This window comes from Pseudophryne corroboree, chromosome 5 (assembly GCF_028390025.1).
Source record: "Pseudophryne corroboree isolate aPseCor3 chromosome 5, aPseCor3.hap2, whole genome shotgun sequence".
NCBI lineage: Eukaryota > Metazoa > Chordata > Amphibia > Anura > Myobatrachidae > Pseudophryne > Pseudophryne corroboree.
The window spans coordinates 824,793,632-824,813,555 of record NC_086448.1 but is presented as its reverse complement, the minus strand read 5'-3'; the positions used below and the strand labels follow the sequence as shown (position 1 = coordinate 824,813,555).

Here is a 19,924-nt window from a genome sequence, read left to right as displayed (position 1 = left end):
CGTTGCCGTTCGGTCTCTCCACGGCTCCGAGGGTCTTTACCAAGGTAATGGCGGAAATGATGATACTCCTTCGAATGAAGGGAGTTTTAATTATCCCGTACTTGGACGATCTCCTGATAAAGGCGAGGTCCAGAGAACAGTTATTGGTAGGGGTAGCACTATCTCGGGAAGTGCTGCAACAGCACGGCTGGATTCTAAACATTCCAAAGTCACAGCTGGTCCCTACGACACGTCTGCTGTTCCTAGGGATGGTTCTGGACACAGAACAGAGAAAAGTGTTTCTCCCGGAGGAGAAGGCCAAGGAGCTGTCATCTCTAGTCAGAGGCCTCCTAAAATCAAAACAGGTGTCGGTGCATCACTGCACGCGGATCCTGGGGAAAATGGTAGCTTCCTACGAAGCGATTCCATTCGGCAGGTTTCATGCAAGAACCTTTCAGTGGGACCTGTTGGACAAGTGGTCCGGATCGCATCTTCAGATGCATCGTCTGATAACCCTGTCTCCAAGGACAAGGGTGTCTCTGCTGTGGTGGCTGCAGAGTGCTCATCTTCAAGAGGGCCGCAGATTCGGCATACAGGACTGGGTCCTGGTGACCACGGATGCCAGCCTTAGAGGCTGGGGAGCAGTCACACAGGGAAGAAACTTCCAAGGACTATGGTCAAGTCAGGAGACTTCCCTGCACATAAATATTCTGGAACTAAGGGCCATTTACAATGCCCTAAGTCAGGCAAAACCCCTGCTTCAAAACCAGCCGGTACTGATCCAGTCAGACAACATCACGGCAGTCGCCCATGTAAATCGATAGGGCGGCACGAGAAGCAGGACGGCGATGGCAGAAGCCACAAGGATTCTCCGATGGGCGGAAAATCACGTGTTAGCACTGTCAGCAGTGTTCATTCCGGGAGTGGACAACTGGGAAGCAGACTTCCTCAGCAGGCACGACCTCCACCCGGGAGAGTGGGGACTTCATCCAGAAGTCTTTCAAATGATTGTAAACCGGTGGGAAAAACCACAGGTGGACATGATGGCGTCCCGCCTAAACAAAAAGCTAGAAAAAATATTGCGCCAGATCAAGAGACCCGCAGGCGATAGCTGTGGACGCTCTGGTAACACCGTGGGTGTACCGATCGGTTTATGTGTTCCCTCCTCTTCCTCTCATACCAAAGGTACTGAGGATAATAAGGAGAAGAGGAGTAAGAACTATACTCATTGTTCCGGATTGGCCAAGAAGAGCGTGGTATCCGGAACTTCAAGAAATGATGTCAGAGGACCCATGGCCTCTACCGCTCAGACAGGACCTGCTGCAGCAGGGGCCCTGTCTGTTCCAAGACTTACCGCGGCTGCGTTTGACGGCATGGCGGTTGAACACCGGATCCTGAAGGAAAAGGGCATTCCGGAGGAAGTCATTCCTACGCGGATAAAAGCTAGGAAAGAAGTAACCTCGAACCATTATCACCGCATATGGCGAAAATATGTTGCGTGGTGTGAGGCCAGGAAGGCCCCAACGGAAGAATTTCAGCTGGGCCGGTTCCTGCACTTCCTACAGTCAGGGGTGACTATGGGCCTTAAATTGGGTTCCATTAAGGTCCAGATTTCGGCTTTATCGATTTTCTTCCAGAGAGAATTGGCTTCACTACCTGAAGTTCAGACTTTTGTTAAGGGAGTGCTGCATATTCAGCCCCCTTTTGTGCCTCCAGTGGCACCTTGGGATCTCAACGTGGTGTTGGATTTCCTAAAGTCACATTGGTTTGAGCCACTGAAAACCGTGGATTTAAAATATCTCACGTGGAAAGTGGTCATGTTGTTGGCCTTGGCTTCGGCCAGGCGTGTTTCAGAATTGGCGGCTTTGTCATGTAAAAGCCCTTATCTGATTTTCCATATGGATAGGGCAGAATTGAGGACTCGTCCCCAGTTTCTCCCCAAAGTGGTATCAGCTTTTCATCTGAACCAACCGATCGTGGTGCCTGCGGCTACAAATGACTTGGAGGCTTCCAAGTTGTTGGATGTAGTCAGGGCCCTAAAAATTTATGTTTCCAGGACAGCTGGAGTCAGAAAGACTGACTCGCTCTTTATCCTGTATGCACCCAACAAGTTGGGTGCACCTGCTTCTAAGCAGACTATTGCTCGCTGGATCTGTAGTACGATTCAGCTTGCACATTCTGCGGCTGGACTGCCGCATCCTAAATCAGTAAAAGCCCATTCCACGAGGAAAGTGGGCTCTTCTTGGGCGGCTGCCCGAGGGGTCTCGGCTCTTCAACTTTGCCGAGCTGCTACTTGGTCAGGGGCAAACACGTTTGCTAAATTCTACAAATTTGATACCCTGGCTGAGGAGGACCTTGAGTTCTCTCATTCGGTGCTGCAGAGTCATCTGCACTCTCCCGCCCGTTTGGGAGCTTTGGTATAATCCCCATGGTCCTTACGGAGTCCCCAGCATCCACTTAGGACGTTAGAGAAAATAAGAATTTACTCACCGGTAATTCTATTTCTCATAGTCCGTAGTGGATGCTGGGCGCCCATCCCAAGTGCGGATTGTCTGCAATACTTGTATATAGTTATTGCTTAACTAAAGGGTTATTGTTGAGCTATCTGTTGAGAGGCTCAGTCGTTATCATGCTGTTAACTGGGTATTGTATCACGAGTTATACGGTGTGATTGGTGTGGCTGGTATGAGTCTTACCCGGGATTCAAAATCCTTCCTAATTGTGTCAGCTCTTCCGGGCACAGTATCCTAACTGAGGTCTGGAGGAGGGTCTTAGTGGGAGGAGCCAGTGCACACCAGTAGTCTAAAGCTTTCTTTGTAGTTGTGCCCAGTCTCCTGCGGAGCCGCTAATCTCCATGGTCCTTACGGAGTCCCCAGCATCCACTACGGACTATGAGAAATAGAATTACCGGTGAGTAAATTCTTATTTTAATTACCTACCAGTAAATCCTTTTCTCGTAGTCCATAAGGGATATTGGGGAATCTAGTACGATGGGGGTATAGATGGGGTCCAAAGGAGCTGGTGCACTTTAAATTTCTTCACTGGGTTTGCTGGCTCCTCCCCTCTATGCCCCCTCCCACAGGCAGTTATAGGCAAAACAGTGCCCGAAGGAGAAAGGACATATACGAGAGAAGGAAACATGATAACAAAGCGTGGTGAGATTTATACACCAGCACACAACGAACATATAACAACCAGCAACGGCTGATAACAACAACAGCAACAGCTGAACAGGTAACCACATAAACGAGAACCTGCAGAAAAGTCAACGCACTGAGGCGGACGCCCAATATCCCTTATGGACTACGAGAAAAGGATTTATCGGTAGGTAATTAAAATCCTATTTTCTCTAGCATCCATAAGGGATATTGGGGAATCTAGTATGATGGGGACATCCCAAAGCTTCCAGAATGGACGGGAACATGCGGAGACTGCTGCAGCACCGCCTGCCCAAACTGGGTATCCTCATTGGCCAGGGTATCAAACTTTTTCAAACTTTTAGAACTTAACAAAAGTGTTCTTCCCCGACTAGGTAACTGCTCAGCATAGTTGCAAGGCCGAGACTCCATGGGCAGCCGCCCAGGAAGAGCCCACCGATCTTGTAGAGTGGGCCTTTAGAGACTTAGGAACAGGTAAGGCTACCGACACATAGGCCTGTTGGATAATAAGCCTAAGCCAACGAGCAATGGAGTGCTTTGAAGCAGGACAACCCTTTTTCTGCGCATCATAGAGCACAAACAAGGAATCCGATTTTCTGATCTGAGCCGTTCGCTTGACATAGATCTTCAAGGCTCGCACAGCATCCAATGCCTCCGGAGGACCAGAGGTGTCAGAACTTGATGGAACCACAATAGGTTGATTCACGTGAAACACAGAGACAACCTTCGTCAGGAACTGCTGTCCGCTCTGTTCTCGTAAAAGACCAAGTACAGACTTTTACATGATAAGGCCCCCAATTCTGAGACACGTCGAGCAGAAGCTAGGGCCAGTAACATCTCCGTCTTCCACGTGAGGTACTTGTCTTCTACCGTCATCAGAGGTTCAAACCAGGAGGACTGTAGAAATTCCAACACTACATTCAAATCCCAGAATGCTGTAGGCGGCACAAAAGGAGGTTTTATGTGGAATACCCCTTGCAAGAAGGTCTGAACTTCTGGCAATAGTGCCAATTTCTTCTGGAAGAAAACGGAGAGAGCTGAAATCTGGACCTTAATGGAACCCAGACATAAGCTCTTATCCACACCAGCCTGCAGGAAACATAAGAAACGACCCAAGTGGAACCCTGCAGGTGAATACATGCGTTCCTCGCACCAGGAAACATATCTTCTCCAGATATGATGATAGTGTTTTGACGTCACCGGTTTCCTGGCCTGAACCATGATAGCAATAAACTTTTTGGAAAGGCCCTTGTGAGCTAGGATGTTCCGCTCAACCGCCATGCCATCAAATGAAGTCGTCGTAAGTCCGGGTAGACAAGCAGTTCTTGTTGAAGAAGTTCTCTTCTTAGTGGTAGATACCAAGGGTCTTCGACGGACATGTCCAGAAGATCCACGTACCATGCCCTCTGAGGCCAATCCGGGGCAATCAGAATTGCCTGGGCTCCTTGATTTCTGATTCGCTTGAGCACCCTTGGGAGCAACGGAATCAGAGGAAATAGGTAGACCAGCTGGGAAGGCCAAGGCGACGTCAGTGCATCCACTGCCCTCGCCTGAGGGTCCCTGGTTCGTGAGCAATGCCAGTGAAGCTTCTTGTTGAGTCGAGAAGCCCTACCAGTGGGTGATCTGCTGGAACACCTGCTGGTGGAGACCCCACTCCCCCGGGTGGAGATCGTGACGACTCAGGAAGTCCGCTTCCCAGTTGTCTACTCCCGAAAGGGAGATTGCGGACATTGCTTTTGCATTTCTTTCTGCCCAGAGTAGTATCTTTGACACCTCTCACATGCAGGCTTTGCTTTTTGTCCCTCCTGGTCGATTGATGTATGCCACTGCTGTGGCGTTGTCCGACTGTACCTGGATCGCGTGATCCTTGAGCAAAGGAGAGACCTCAAGCAGAGCATTGTAGATCGTCCGAAGTTACAGAATGGTGATCGGAAGGAGGCTTTCGTGGGCTGACCCCTTGGGTGACAGCTCCCCATCCTCTTAGACTCACATCTGTCGTGAGGAGGGTCCAATCCTGAATCCAGAAACTCCTGCCTTCTAGGAGATTGGAGGACTGCAGCCACCACAGGAGGGAAATCCTGGCCTGAGGTGACAACCGAATCATCCGGTGCATCTGCAGATGTGATCTGGACCACTTGCTCAGGAGATCTAACTGAAATGTTCTGGTATGGAACCTCCCATATTGGATCGCCTCATATGAGGCGACCATCTTTCCGAACAATCTTATGCAAAGATGGATGGACACTCCAGTAGGTCGGAGCACCATGCGGACCATCTCCTGAAGTGTTCCCTTGTCCTCTGGAAGGAACACCTTCTGGGCCACAGTATCCAGCAACATCCCCAGGAGCCGCTGAGATGGCTCCAGGTGGGACTTCTGTAATTTGAGGATCCACCCATGATGTGACAGAAGTTGGATACTGTGGTCGATATGGAGCAATAAAAGCTCCCTGGATCTTGCTTTTATCAGAAGATCGTTAAGAAGAGGGACCTCATTGATCCCCTGGACCCGGAGTTGGAACATCATCTCCGCCATCACCTTCGTGAATACCCTCGGAGCTGTGGACAGACCGAAGGGTAGGGTTTGGAGCTGGTAGTGATCGTCCAGCAGGGCAAACCTCAGGTAACCTTGATGAGGTGGCCAATTCAGAATATGAAGGTAGGCATCCTTGATATCCAAGGAAACCATGAATTCTTGTTCCTCCAGGCCCGCAATCACTGCTCGCAAGGATTCCATTTTGAACTTGAAAACCTTTAGGTAAGGGTTCAAGGACTTGAGATTCAAAATGGGTCTCACGAACTGTCTGGTTTCGGTACCACAAACAGGTTGGAGTAATAACCTTGCTTCGTTGTGGTATAGGTACTGGAACAATGACGTGCAACTGGACCAACTTTAGGATGGCCTGTTGCAACGTAACCTGCATATCCTCCAAAGCTGGTAATCTTGATTTGAAAAATCGTTGGGGAGGAGCAGCGTCGAACTCCAGCTTGTAGCCTTGAGAAATGAGATCCCTGACCTAGGTATCCTGGCAGGAAGCCTCCCAGACGCGGCTGAAGTGATGCAGTTGTGCTCCCACTTCGGAATCCCCTCGGGTGGGTGGGCACTGTCATGCTAGTGGAAGCAGAACTGATGGTCTGTTCCTGAGAGCCAGTGCTTGCAGGTTTTCTTGACTTACCTCTGGTGCCTCTATTCGCATTCGAGGCACCTCTGGCCTTAGATCGAAATCTGTTAGACCGAAAGGACTGTACAGATGGCCCCGGGCAGAAGCGTCTCGCCGGCGGGGCCCCAGAGGGGAGAAACTTGTATTTCCCAGCGGTGACTTTGGAAATCCACGTATCGATCTCAACCCCAAAGAGCCATTCCCCCCAAAAGGGGAAGGATTCCACACTGCGCTTTGATTCTGCGTCTGCAATCCACTGACGCAACCACAAAGCCTTGCACGCCGACACTGCCATGGCAGAAGTCCTAGCATTAATATTTCCCATTTCCTTGAGCGAGTCACACAGGACGTGTGTAGTGTCCTGAATGTGCTTAAGGAGAGTCACCACCAGTGAATAGCATGGGTCATCCAGCAACCTGCTATGACCGTCCTCTGCGATACACCTGCTGCCATGTAATAGATTTTCTATTTTCCGGTCCCCAGGATCACTCATGGTAAAGGAGCCCGGGGCAGGCAGCACCTCCTTTTTAGACAGTCGAGAGACTGATACCCCCTGGGGGTTCCTCACAAAACTTCCTACCTTCAGAAGTAAACGGGAAAGTGCGCAAAAACTTTTTTGACTGGATTTTTCCAGGCTAACTTGAATAATTCATCTAACTCTGCAGAGTCAGGGAAAGTGACATTAGGCTTATTCTGTGTAAAGAAAAACGACTGCTGTGAAGCAGCGTCCTCTAGAGGGAGCTTTAAGACAACCCGTATTGCCAGAATGAGGGGTTCAATACCCTGAGCAGAATCGGAATCCCCACTAGCGGGGACCAAGTCCTCTCCATCCTCCTGAATATCCTCATCTGTATCAGAGAGTAGAGCAGGTAAACCACGCTTTTGTGGAGGGGGGGGGGGGGGGGCTGTGTATCTGCCCTAGCAGCTAAATCTGCAACAGCCTGTTGTAGTAACTGAGTTTTCTGCACATTAGCAGTGAGCTGGGATTACATATCAGTCATCATAGGTTTTTAGAGACCCTAACCAGGAGGGCTCTGTACCCTCTCCCACAGCGCCTTCACTGATCTGCGAAGATTGGCTGCATTGTACACATGAAACAGTCAGATGATAATGGAGAGAATCTGGTGTAGCATACACTGCACAGTTTGCGTTTACCCATGGTTCACAGTAAGCACAATAACATACACATATACACAGACAGTTATGCAGTACTTTGCAAGGCTGCCCTTACTGTATGTGAGAGGAGACAGAGAGACAGACACACACACACCAGCACACCCCTGGCTGCACGGCCCCAGTGAGGCTGACAGCTAACTATAACACAGTAATTACTAGGAAATTCTGTCCTGCAGAGAACCCAGACCGTGTACAATAGCGGCTCTCCCCTTTTGCTACAACCTGTACCAGATATCCAGCGTGTCTTGTGAGGCAGGAAGCGCTGTGTGTGCTGTTTGTGGCTGCATTAAGCAGAGGAAGGCGCCAAAATGCCTCAGGTCCTGCTCTGAGTTAGCTCCGCCCCCTCCAATGGCGCCGGAGCTATCATGATTTTTATACTGGCAAAGTCTCCTGTGTGGCTTAAAAATGGCGCACATGTGCTGCTAATTCAAGCTTTTGTAAGCCAGTCTACACGGGGGCTCTAGCGGGACCCCCAACCCCCTCCAGAAGGGTCCCGTATGTCGCGCCCGCGTTCAGCCGCACTTTGAACCAGGGGACCCCCCTAGCGGGGCACCTGGTTTTTCTCACCACAGATGTCACCTTCAGGCTAATGTTAGGGGTGTGCGGCGTGCTGCGATTGCGACAGCCAAGGCGCAGTGCCCCACTGAACAACAACCTCTCAGGATGGTGGTCCTGCAGCAGGGAAGTGGCTCTGCACCTCGCAAGGCCGGTGACCGCCCCCCTAACTCCAACGGTGCAGATGTGTTGTTGCCCAAATAGTATACCGAAAATAATAAAAGTTTAAAAGAAATTGAAGAAAACTCTCTGGAGCTGCAGAGATGTGCATCCTCTCCTGAGGGCACTTTTTTCTATACTGTCTGTGGAAGGGGCCATAGAGGGGAGGAGCCAGCACACCCAGTGAAGAAATTTAAAGTGCATCAGCTCCTTTGGACCCCGTCTATACCCCCATCGTACTAGATTCCCCAATATCCCTTATGGATGCTAGAGAAAAGTTTGTTTTATACTGGGGTCTCCATGCACAGTCTAATATATTTCCAGTAAATAATGTCTTTGTGCACCAATGTTTACATGTGTAATGAAAAAACACAAATACATTTCTCATATATGCTGCTTTGCACAGGACTGGAATAAGGCAGAAGAAGGATATGGAAGAGGGTGGATGAATACTGGAGAGGGGCATGGCAGAAGATAGAAGGCAGGAGAGAAACAATGAAGAGAATAGAGGACAGTAGGATAGGGACAGTAGGTATAGGATGGATGAAGGTGGGAGAGGGACATGGTAGAGGATGGAAAAAGGTAGGAAAGGGACATGGTAGAGGATGAAAGAAGGCAGGAGAGGGACATGGCAAAAGATTGAAGAAGGCAGGAGAGGGACATGGTAAACGATGGAAGAAGGCAGGAGAGGGACATGGTAGATGATGGAAAAAGGCAGGACAGGGACATGGCAGAGGATGGAAGAAGGCAGGAGAGGGACATGGTAGAGCATCGAAGAAGGCAGGAGAAGGATATGGTAGAGGATGGAAGAAGGCAGGAGAGGGACATGGTAAAGGATGGAATAAGGCAGGAGAGGGACATGGTAGAGGATGGAAGAAGGCAGGAGAGGGACATGGTAAAGGATGGAAGAAGGCAGGAGAGGGACTTGGTAAAGGATGGAAGAAGGCAGGAGAGGAATATGGTAAAGGATGGAAGAAGGCAGGAGAGGGACATGGTAGAGGATGGAAGAAGGTTAGAAAGGGACATGATAGAGGATGGAAGAAGGCAGGAGTGGGACGTGGTAGGGGATGGAAGAAGGCAGGAAAGGGACATGGTAGGGGATGGAAGAAAGCGGGAGAGGGACGTGGTAGAGGATGGAAGATGGCAGGAGAGGGACATGGTAGAGGATGGAAAAAGGCAGGAGAGGTACATGGTAGAGGATGAAAGAAGGCAGGAAAGGGACATGGTAGGGGATGGAAGAAAGCGGGAGAGGGACATGGTAGAGGATGGAAGAAGGCATGAGAGGGACATGGTAGAGGATGGGAGAAGGCAGGAGAAGGATATGGTAGAGGATGGAAGAAGGCAGGAGAGGGACATGGAAGAGGATGGGTGAAGGCAGGAGAGGAACATGGTAGAGGATGGAAGAAGGCAGGAGAGGGACATGGTAGAGGATGGAAGAAGGCAGGAGAGGGACATGGTAGAGGATGGAAGAAGGCAGGAGAAGGACATGGTAGAGGATGGAAGAAGGCAGGAGAAGGATATGGTAAAGGATGGATGAAGGCAGGAGAGGGACATGGCAAAAGATTGAAGAAGGCAGGAGACGGACATGGTAAAGGATGGAAGAAGGCAGGAGAGGGACATGGTAGATGATGGAAAAAGGCAGGACAGGGACATGGCAGAGGATGGAAGAAGGCAGGAGAGGGACATGGTAGAGCATCAAAAAAGGCAGGAGAAGGATATGGTAGAGGATGGAAGAAGGCAGGAGAGGGACATGGTAAAGGATGGAAGAAGGCAGGAGAGGGACATATTGTAGTAGAGGATGGAAGAAGGCAGGAGAGGGACAAGGATGAGGATGTAAGAAGAAGGCGGGAGAAGGTTATGGTAGAGGATAGAAGAAGGCAGGAGAGATACATGGTAGAGGATGGAAGAAGGTTGGAGAAGGATATGGTAAAAGATGGAAGAACATGGAAGATGGCGGGAGAGGGACATGGAAGAGGATGGAAGATGGCGGGAGAGGGACATGGAAGAAGATGGAATATGTCCGGAGAGGGACGTGTTAGAGGATGACAGAAGTCAGAATAAACTGCTGGAAGTGAGGTATAAACTATTGTCTTGATTTATTTTAAATTATCAAAGCACACCTACTGTAGATACAATGAGCATCATTGCTATAAGATTAGTAATAATGACAGTACATATTTGCTGTATTAAAGTTACCAGAGTGGGCTGAACGAGCTGTCAATGAGCTCTCCCCATCCAGGGGTGACAGCAGGTTTAAATAATATCTGACACACAAAGGCCACAATTTATGTGTGATTTAAAACTTTTAAAGATTTTATATTGGATGTTTTAATAAAACTATGTACTATTGGAGCAGATAGAAACTGATTGATTGGTTTTACTGAGTGTACTCTGGTATGGGGTTCTCATTATAGATAAACCAGAGGGATCATCCCTTATCCACATCTTTCAAAAAGTATTCACACTTAGGAATTCAAGGTTACAACCTGGTTGCTAAAATATATTTGGGGTTCCTCAAGACCACCACTTCATAGAACTTCTCTGGACCTCAGTTGCAAAGGACACTGCTTGGGGAACAGCAGCCTTCTCCTAAAGTACAAACCCTTGAGTCATATTGTATGCTTGCATTCATCCAATCAATGGGATATTTCAGCGCAATACAGGATACAGGTAGTGTTATATATATATATATATATATATATATATATATTAGTTACCAGTCCATTAAAATGACAGGACAGCATCATAGGTGTGCACACGGGGGGGTTGCCTGGTGTGCACAGGCAGCCCCTAATGTCCGGCACCCCCCCGCACTCACGCGCACACCTGTTGCTGCCGCCGCCGATTCTCGTCTCCGTCTGACGCTGAACTTGAAGGGAGGAGAGCGCTGCACACGTCTCTCCTGCCCCTCACTGTGTGTCCCTGTCTCTGGCAGTCATTTACAATGTCTCTCAGCTGTCAGCCAATCAGAGCTCGCAGACCAGCTCTTGATTGGCTGCCGGCCCATGAGCTTTGATTGGCTCACAAGCCGGCGCCATATTTCAAATGGCCGCCGGAGACAGCCAGGGACTCAGTGAAGTGAAACACAGGAGAGACACGCGCTGCACTCTCCTCCCTTCAGCGGCAGAGATGGAAATCGACGGCACTGGCAACAGAGGAGGGTGAGCACAAATGGGGGCATATGTATCTGGTACCACTGGGGGCATATATGTATCTGGCACCACTGGGGGCATATATGTATCTGGCACCACTGGGGGCATATATGTATCTGGCACCACTGGGGGCATTTATGTATCTGGCACCACTGGGGGCATTTATGTATCTGGCACCACTGGGGGCATTTATGTATCTGGCACCACTGGGGGAGTTTATGTATCTGGTACCACTGGGGGCATATATGTATCTGGCACCACTGGGGGAGTTTATGTATCTGGTACCACTGCAGGCATATGTATCTGGTACCACTGGGGGCATTTATGTATCTGGCACCGCTGGGGGCATTTATGTATCTGGCACCGCTGGGGGCATTTATGTATCTGGCACCGCTGGGGGCATTTATGTATCTGGCACCGCTGGGGGCATTTATGTATCTGGCACCGCTGGGGGCATTTATGTATCTGGCACCGCTGGGGGCATTTATGTATCTGGCACCGCTGGGGGCATTTATGTATCTGGCACCGCTGGGGGCGTTTATGTATCTGATACCACTGGGGGCATATATGTATCTGGCACCACTGCGGGCATATGTATCTGGTACCACTGGGGGCATATATGTATCTGGCACCACTGGGGGCATATATGTATCTGGCACCACTGGGGGCATATATGTATCTGGCACCACTGGGGGCATATATGTATCTGGCACCACTGGGGGCATTTATGTATCTGGCACCACTGGGGGCATTTATGTATCTGGCACCACTGGGGGCATTTATGTATCTGGCACCACTGGGGGAGTTTATGTATCTGGTACCACTGGGGGCATATATGTATCTGGCACCACTGGGGGCATATATGTATCTGGTACCACTGGGGGCATATATGTATCTGGTACCACTGAGGGCGTTTATGTATCTGGCACCACTGGGGGCATATATGTATCTGGCACCACTGGGGGCATATATGTATCTGGTACCACTGGGGGCGTTTATGTATCTGGCACCACTGGGGGCATATATGTACCTGGCACCACTGGGGGCATATATGTATCTGGTACCACTGGGGGCATATATGTATCTGGTACCACTGGGGGCATATATGTATCTGGTACCACTGGGGGCATATATGTATCTAGCACCACTGGGGGCATATATGTATCTGGTACCACTGGGGGCGTTTATGTATCTGGTACCACTGGGGGCATATATGTATCTGGCACCACTGGGGGAGTTTATGTATCTGGTACCACTGCAGGCATATGTATCTGGTACCACTGGGGGCATTTATGTATCTGGCACCGCTGGGGGCATTTATGTATCTGGCACCGCTGGGGGCATTTATGTATCTGGCACCGCTGGGGGCATTTATGTATCTGATACCACTGGGGGCATATATGTATCTGGCACCACTGCGGGCATATGTATCTGGTACCACTGGGGGCATTTATGTATCTGGCACCACTGGGGGCATATATGTATCTGGCACCACTGGGGGCATTTATGTATCTGGCACCACTGGGGGCATTTATGTATCTGGCACCACTGGGGGAGTTTATGTATCTGGTACCACTGGGGGCATATATGTATCTGGCACCACTGGGGGAGTTTATGTATCTGGTACCACTGCAGGCATATGTATCTGGTACCACTGGGGGCATTTATGTATCTGGCACCGCTGGGGGCATTTATGTATCTGGCACCGCTGGGGGCATTTATGTATCTGGCACCGCTGGGGGCATTTATGTATCTGGCACCGCTGGGGGCATTTATGTATCTGGCACCGCTGGGGGCGTTTATGTATCTGATACCACTGGGGGCATATATGTATCTGGCACCACTGCGGGCATATGTATCTGGTACCCCTGGGGGCATATATGTATCTGGCACCACTGGGGGCATATATGTATCTGGCACCACTGGGGGCATATATGTATCTGGCACCACTGGGGGCATATATGTATCTGGCACCACTGGGGGCATATATGTATCTGGCACCACTGGGGGCATATATGTATCTGGCACCACTGGGGGCATTTATGTATCTGGCACCGCTGGGGGCATTTATGTATCTGGCACCGCTGGGGGCATGTGAGTATCTGGCACCTCTGGGGGCATGTGAGTATCTGGCACCTCTGGGGGCATGTGAGTATCTGGCACCTCTGGGGGCATGTGAGTATCTGGCACCTCTGGGGGCATGTGAGTATCTGGCACCTCTGGAGGCATTTATGTATCTGGCACCACTGGGGGCGTTTATGTATCTGGCACTGCTGGGGGCAAGTGTATATCTGGCATCGCTGGGGGCAAAGTGTGTATCTGGCACCGCTGGGGGCAAGTGTGTATCTGGCACCGCTGGGGGCAAGTGTGTATCTGGCACCGCTGGGGGCAAGTGTGTATCTGGCACCGCTGGGGGCAAGTGTGTATCTGGCACCGCTGGGGGCAAGTGTGTATCTGGCACCGCTGGGGGCAAGTGTGTATCTGGCACCGCTGGGGTATTGAGTAAGGTTCACCGCTGGGGGCATATGTTTATATTGCTTTGAGTGCCAATAGGCGGTGCTAGACACGCCCAATAGGCGGTGCTAGACACACCCAGTAGGTGGTGCCAAACACACCCCTCCGGCGGTGCACCCCCTAATAAAATGTTCTGCGCATGCCTATGAACAGCATAACAGTAATGTTAGTGCCGGCGGCTATGTGCGTCCAGAGCAACACTTCAGTTGCTCCATCGGGTGCCATCTACTGGCTGCCGACGTGCAAAACACTTGAATTCCCCCATAGAGGTGAGGAACAGCGTTAGACTTTTATTATATTACATCCTGGGTGTCATCCATGTTTTACTTACTCACAGATTCCATATCCCTGCATTGCGCCATTCCTCCAGTGACATTTGTAGCAGTCATAGCTGTCCCGGGATAAGTCTGGTATAATACAGATTCCAAACCTAAAGCAATAATGAACACAATGAGTGACAATACGTTCCCCTGAGTGCTGACTATTTTTATTTCTGAACTTTCCAGGCTGCTACTGTGTATTTCTCACCCCTCCCAGGGTAGCGATGGTGCAATCATGAGCTTTCATGGTTATACAGCTTTCCGTTAAACCACTCTCTATGGAGGAGATGTATCAAGGCTTGGTGAGAGAAGTTGGAGAAGATGCCCAAAGAAACCAATCAGCTTCTAACTGTCATTTATGTAACACAATCCTTCAAATAGCAGTTAGTAGCTGATTGGTTGCGTTGGGCAACTTATCTCTCTCTAAGGCTTGATACATCTCTAAGTGGTTTCCTATCTGGGTAGGTCATCATCTGGTGTCAGTAGACAATAGGAACCGTGCCCCCCAAGGTAATTAATAATGCCTATAGAACTCATGGCAAAATGGTTGGGAAGCTTTGAACAATAAGAAGACTTCATGTGTGTTTGGCTAACCCTCTGACAAAGAAGGACATCTTGGTATTTGTGAAGGTACCGGATTGTGGGACATAAAGCCCACCTTTATTCTCAGACACCCTTAAACACAGCGCTCACACAGATAAGGAGAAAGTGCCTTATAATCATACATTTATTAAAAGGTAATAAACCATAGAAGCCTCCTAACATCACACAATCACCAAAGAGCTTGTAACAACATCTCATACTTAACAGATGAACACCAGTCTCCCCAGAAGTCCCATGAGTCCACAAAACCTATCAGAGACAGTTACCCCAGTCTAGCACAGTTCCTACCAGGAACTCAGGTATAACAACTTTAAGAGACTCTTCAGGGTCCTGGCCGTGTAGCCACTACACTTCAACAACATGGTGGGGTCCCAGCAACTATACCCTGTCATCTGCAGCTTACAGAAATACACCAGTGGACCTCCCACCACATTCAGAATACCTGCTGCCTGGGCTCTGCCAGCAAAGGAGCGTCTGCTGCCTCTCACTTCTCTGGAGCTGCTAAACATACACACTGAGTCCGGCAGCTGTCAGCAACACATAATTTTGAAAGACTGACACACCCTCCCCCAGCACCTGATCCCTTTTAAAACCACATTAAGACATGACTAGGGGTGTGTTCATTTTGCAAGGCCAGCAAACACAGGGAATCCTACAGAAGCATGCTGGGAGATGTGTTAATAATTGGTAATAATGATTAAGAAACAGGAAATCACAAAGGAGAATGCTGGGAGATAGAGTGAAACTAGACAGTAACTGCTGTGGAGACAACTCCCAGCATAGTCTTTACCCAGAGGAGAGACCACCCAGATGGCCGGGCTCCATTTTAGAACAATCAAGTTAAAAACAAAAATCCATCCTCCACAACAGTCTCAACCTTCACAGTATTCATCACTGAGCAAAACACTTGAGATGGTATAAAGAGAGCAAAATACTGTGAAACATTCTGCAATTTGCTTAAGATTGTCTTCTACATTAGATTATGGCTCTTACCCGTTTTCTTGACCAAATTTGAACTCTCCAACATGGTTGCGGCCATTTGGCCATTTTAACGTCCCTCTGTTGGGGTGGAAAAAAATATTTTATTCAATAGGTGTTTCCTTTCATTCAACTAGGGAATATATGTATGGAAATTGAGGCACAGGTAACATTGTAAAAAAAGGTTTATAGTAACCTGGTTCTGTCAGTGCTCTAGTACATTTAGGTAAACTATAGTAAATATATTATTGTACAGTACATATCAGTAATATAAAGTATCTATCATGAATAATAACCTCTGTTCCTTGGAGATAGGACTCAATCATGACCACGTTAGGTTTAACAAAGATAAGGAGTTCTTCAAGAGATAACGGTAAGTTTTGTGTATCTAAAGGGGGGTACACACGGAGAGATCCGTGCTTAAAATCTAAGCAATCTTGCTAGATTGCTTAGATTTTAAGCACGGATCTGCCGTGTGTATGCCCTCCAGCGATAGCGATGCGCGGCCCCGCGCATCGCTATCGCCGATGCTAGATTGAGCTGCATGCAGGCTCAATCTAGCGGGTCGCTCACTTCACCAATGTGTGAAGTGAGCGGCCCCCTGTCGGCTTTCCCCCTCGCTCAGCACATCGCGCTGTGCTGAGCGGGGTGAGAGATGTGTGCTGAGCGGTCTGTGTTAAGATCGCTCAGCACACATCTCTCCCGTGAGTACCCCCCTTTACAGATGGATTCACTGGTTAATCATTACATTTACCCTGGAAGTATTGGGTGCGACTATTTATGGCCATACAACGAGAGACATTACAGTATGCTAATTCTTTCCCAGGTAAATGAAAGATTTAGGCGCCGACCTTGAACCTGGAACGGCCGAGACAATGCGCAACCTACTCCACTGAATGCACAAATGATGCAGAAGTTTATACTACGATGACTTAAGCCCACTCGTACAGGTCACGCCGTACGATGCTACTTACTTCCCGTGAGGTTTCCCCCACGACATGTCTCCTTCGTACACCGCACTCTTGAATCTGCCTTCATTCTTATACGTGTACTTGGACAATCTGGACGTTGGCGGGTTGGCGGCTTCTCCGGTTCTCCCCCACAAAGGAAAATCCCGTTTTCCCTCCAGACTCTGGCGTATCAGTTGATTTAATTTCCATAGCCACAATGCCTAGCAATAAAGAAACGTACAGATTAGCGACCACCTAAACGTGAAACGAGCGCAAGGCGGCGACTTCCCACATGAATAATAGCTCTCCATTATATAGCCGCTCTAAATGGGAGACTGGATTTGTTTCCCCAACAGGTTGGGTCAGGGTCAGTGGCCACTTCTGCCCCCACACATGGGGGGTCATTCCGAGTTGATCGCTCGCTGCCGATTTTCGCAGCGCAGCGATCGGGTAAAAAAATAGCAAAACTGCGCATGCGTATGTGCCGCAATGCGCACACGCGTCGTATGGGCACAAAGAGCATCGCTGCTGTGCACTGGATCTAGCGAAGATTCCATCCGCAAAGCCGAACGCAAGGAGATTGACAGGAAGAGGGCGTTTATGGGTGTCAACTGGCCGTTTTCTGGGAGTGTTTGGGAAAACGCAGGCGTGTCCAGGAGTTTGCAGGGCGGGTATCTGACGTCAATTCCGGGACTTTCGTCGCAGCAATCATCGCACAGAATAAGTAACTAAAGGGCTGGTCTTGTTTTGCACAAAAAAATTTTGTACCGCTCGGCTGTACAGGCGTTCGCACACTTGCAACGCGAAAATACACTCCCCCGTGGGCGGCGACTATGCGTTTGCACGGCTGCTAAAAGTAGCTAGCGAGCGATCAACTCGGAATGAGGGCCAAGGTACCGAGTTAGAATGGCCTAAATGTAGGCCCATCTAGCTAATGTATATCATGCGTAACTTTACAGAAGATAGATTTCCTCTAGATTACCACAGTATATCAATGATAAATGAATCCAGCTTTCATGAAGACAGAATTAAAAAGCATTACTAGGGAGACACGAATGCAATACTATCAATGTACAATACATATACCGTGACGCCTAATATTATATAGTAACCTTAATTTCATCCTGTATTGATCACAACCGCCACAGATTGGCCAAGCTAATCGCTGTGCACAAAGGTGACCTACACTATTTATGGCATCCGGTCAGTCCAAGAAGACCGTTTCTTGTGGTAAATACCTGATTTTGTGGGTCTTTCGTGGAAAGGAAATATTCTTCTTCAGGGGTCACAATGCGCAAGATGTGGCTGGAACAGAGATGGAACTTTAGTCATCTATGTAACATACTGTCTTTATCATCTTAACACTTGAGAAATGTTAGTAATATTGTGAACTTGTGTTTCTGTTGAGCCAACATATTGTCCAACATTGTGTAAAAGAGAGAATAGATTCAGACATTCTTCCCGACTATGGGGAGAGCTTAATGCAACATTTTATGCGGGTCGGACAAATTTATTATGCCTAATAAAATCGCTATAAATAAATCCAACAGCAATTATATTGTGCACAAGTGCTTCACTTCCCAAGTTACCTGTTAGCATTTTTATTTTTATTTTTTGAGTTATAAGTGCAAAAATTAAAAGGAAACACATTATTAATTAAAAGCTGAATCGGATTCTTAAACTGGGTCCCAAGGCAAAAAGACCCCCCACCCCTGTATTGTATACAAATAAACACTGGCAGACCCACACGCCACAATCCAAGCCCTGAGTGATTATTGCGGAAGCGCTACGCAGTCAGGATGGCCGTCCTTACTTGTTTTGTTCCGATTTTTGCTTCACCGTTGAGTCCGCCCAAACGGTTGTCAAGTTAAAGATGTGAGCTTCACTCCCCTTACGTGTGACATTAGAGGAGAGAAGAGGGGGTGAGAATTAGATACATTCAATTGACTAAATGCGAAAAATGCCTAAATTATGTTTCTGTAATCTACCGTCCCGCCCGCAAATCTGGGAAATCACAGCGGACCACCATGAAAAAAATGTATTTAACTTTTTTAATGCAGTTGTGTCCTCATCAAATATCGCCGCTTGTAACGCCAGGGACAGTGCCACTAAGACACGCCATGCATCCTGCCACACACTATTTCACAAAATCTGTGTCTTCGCATGCATCGCATACAGATGCCTTGCACGACTCAGACGCTAACCTTGGTACAAACACTAGATACCATACCTGCAGGAAGACCAGCACATCACTGAACAGGAGGACTCTGTCGAATCTACCGGTGGTGACTGTAACCGGGACGCTCTTGCTGTCCTCTTGTATCCGCCGCTCTGGAGTACAAAAGGCAGCCTGCAAAACAGTGCCAAATGTCACACTCACCCTTGTGCTGTACCGTTCCCCAGCCCAGAGGAATACCACCCAGCCCAGTAACGTATTTAGGGGTCTGGGTGCCCCCAGCAAAGTGAAGGACCTGACTAACTAAAACTTCTACTCTGCTGTGTTGTGATGCCATGACGTTTCATGGGCCGCAACATCATGGAGGACCAAAGCAAGGGTTTTGGAGCAAAGGGCAAAGTTGGGGTAATTGGTGGGTTAAAATTTGTGGGTAACTGAGCCAGGGTTGCCAAGGGCAACACCCCTCCCCCCCACATCCACACCCACATTCTGATAGGCCAAACCCCTTTCAGGGAGCAAATCAGGACACCGCACCCGAAGCTGTGACCACTGTAAGATGTGTTGCACTGGATAAAGGGGCTTATTCACTCTGCAAGTCTCTGGTGCCAATTACACGGGATCTGGTCTTTAGGTCGACAGTAAGTAGGTCGACATGGTTTTGGTCGACCACTATTGGTTGACAGTAAGTAGGTCGACAGGGTCTTTAGTTCGACATGTTCTAGGTCGACAGGTCAAAAGGTCGATACGAGTTTTTCAAATTTTATTTCTTTTTTTGAACTTTTTCATACTTTACGATCCACGTGGACTACAATTGGGAACGGTAACCTGCCCGAAGAATGGCGAGCGAAGCAAGCCATGCGAGGAGACACGGTGCACTAATTGGGGTACCAGGTCACTGTACGGAGAAAACTACACCAAAAAAACATCAAAAACTCATGTCGACCTTTTGACCTAGACCCTGTCGACCTAGCATCCCTGTCGACCTATTTACTGTCGACCAACAGTGGTCGACCCAAACATTGTCGACCTTACATAGCACACCCAAT

At 48.8% G+C, this 19,924-nt stretch overlaps 1 protein-coding gene across 5 annotated transcripts in view; it reads right to left on the bottom strand.

Annotated features, from left to right (window-relative positions):
• ALS2CL (ALS2 C-terminal like) overlaps nt 1-19,924 on the bottom strand; it is a 156,052-nt gene that overhangs the window by 34,139 nt on the left and 101,989 nt on the right. For all 5 annotated transcript variants that reach the window (XM_063924517.1, XM_063924522.1, XM_063924521.1 and 2 more), the window contains 6 exons: nt 18,933-19,052; nt 18,516-18,592; nt 17,941-18,007; nt 16,727-16,923; nt 15,768-15,833; nt 14,183-14,281 (listed from right to left, as the gene is read on the bottom strand). In XM_063924517.1, coding sequence (XP_063780587.1) covers nt 14,183-14,281; nt 15,768-15,833; nt 16,727-16,923; nt 17,941-18,007; nt 18,516-18,592; nt 18,933-19,052 — 626 coding nt within the window. The remainder of the gene's footprint in view (nt 1-14,182; nt 14,282-15,767; nt 15,834-16,726; nt 16,924-17,940; nt 18,008-18,515; nt 18,593-18,932; nt 19,053-19,924) is intronic.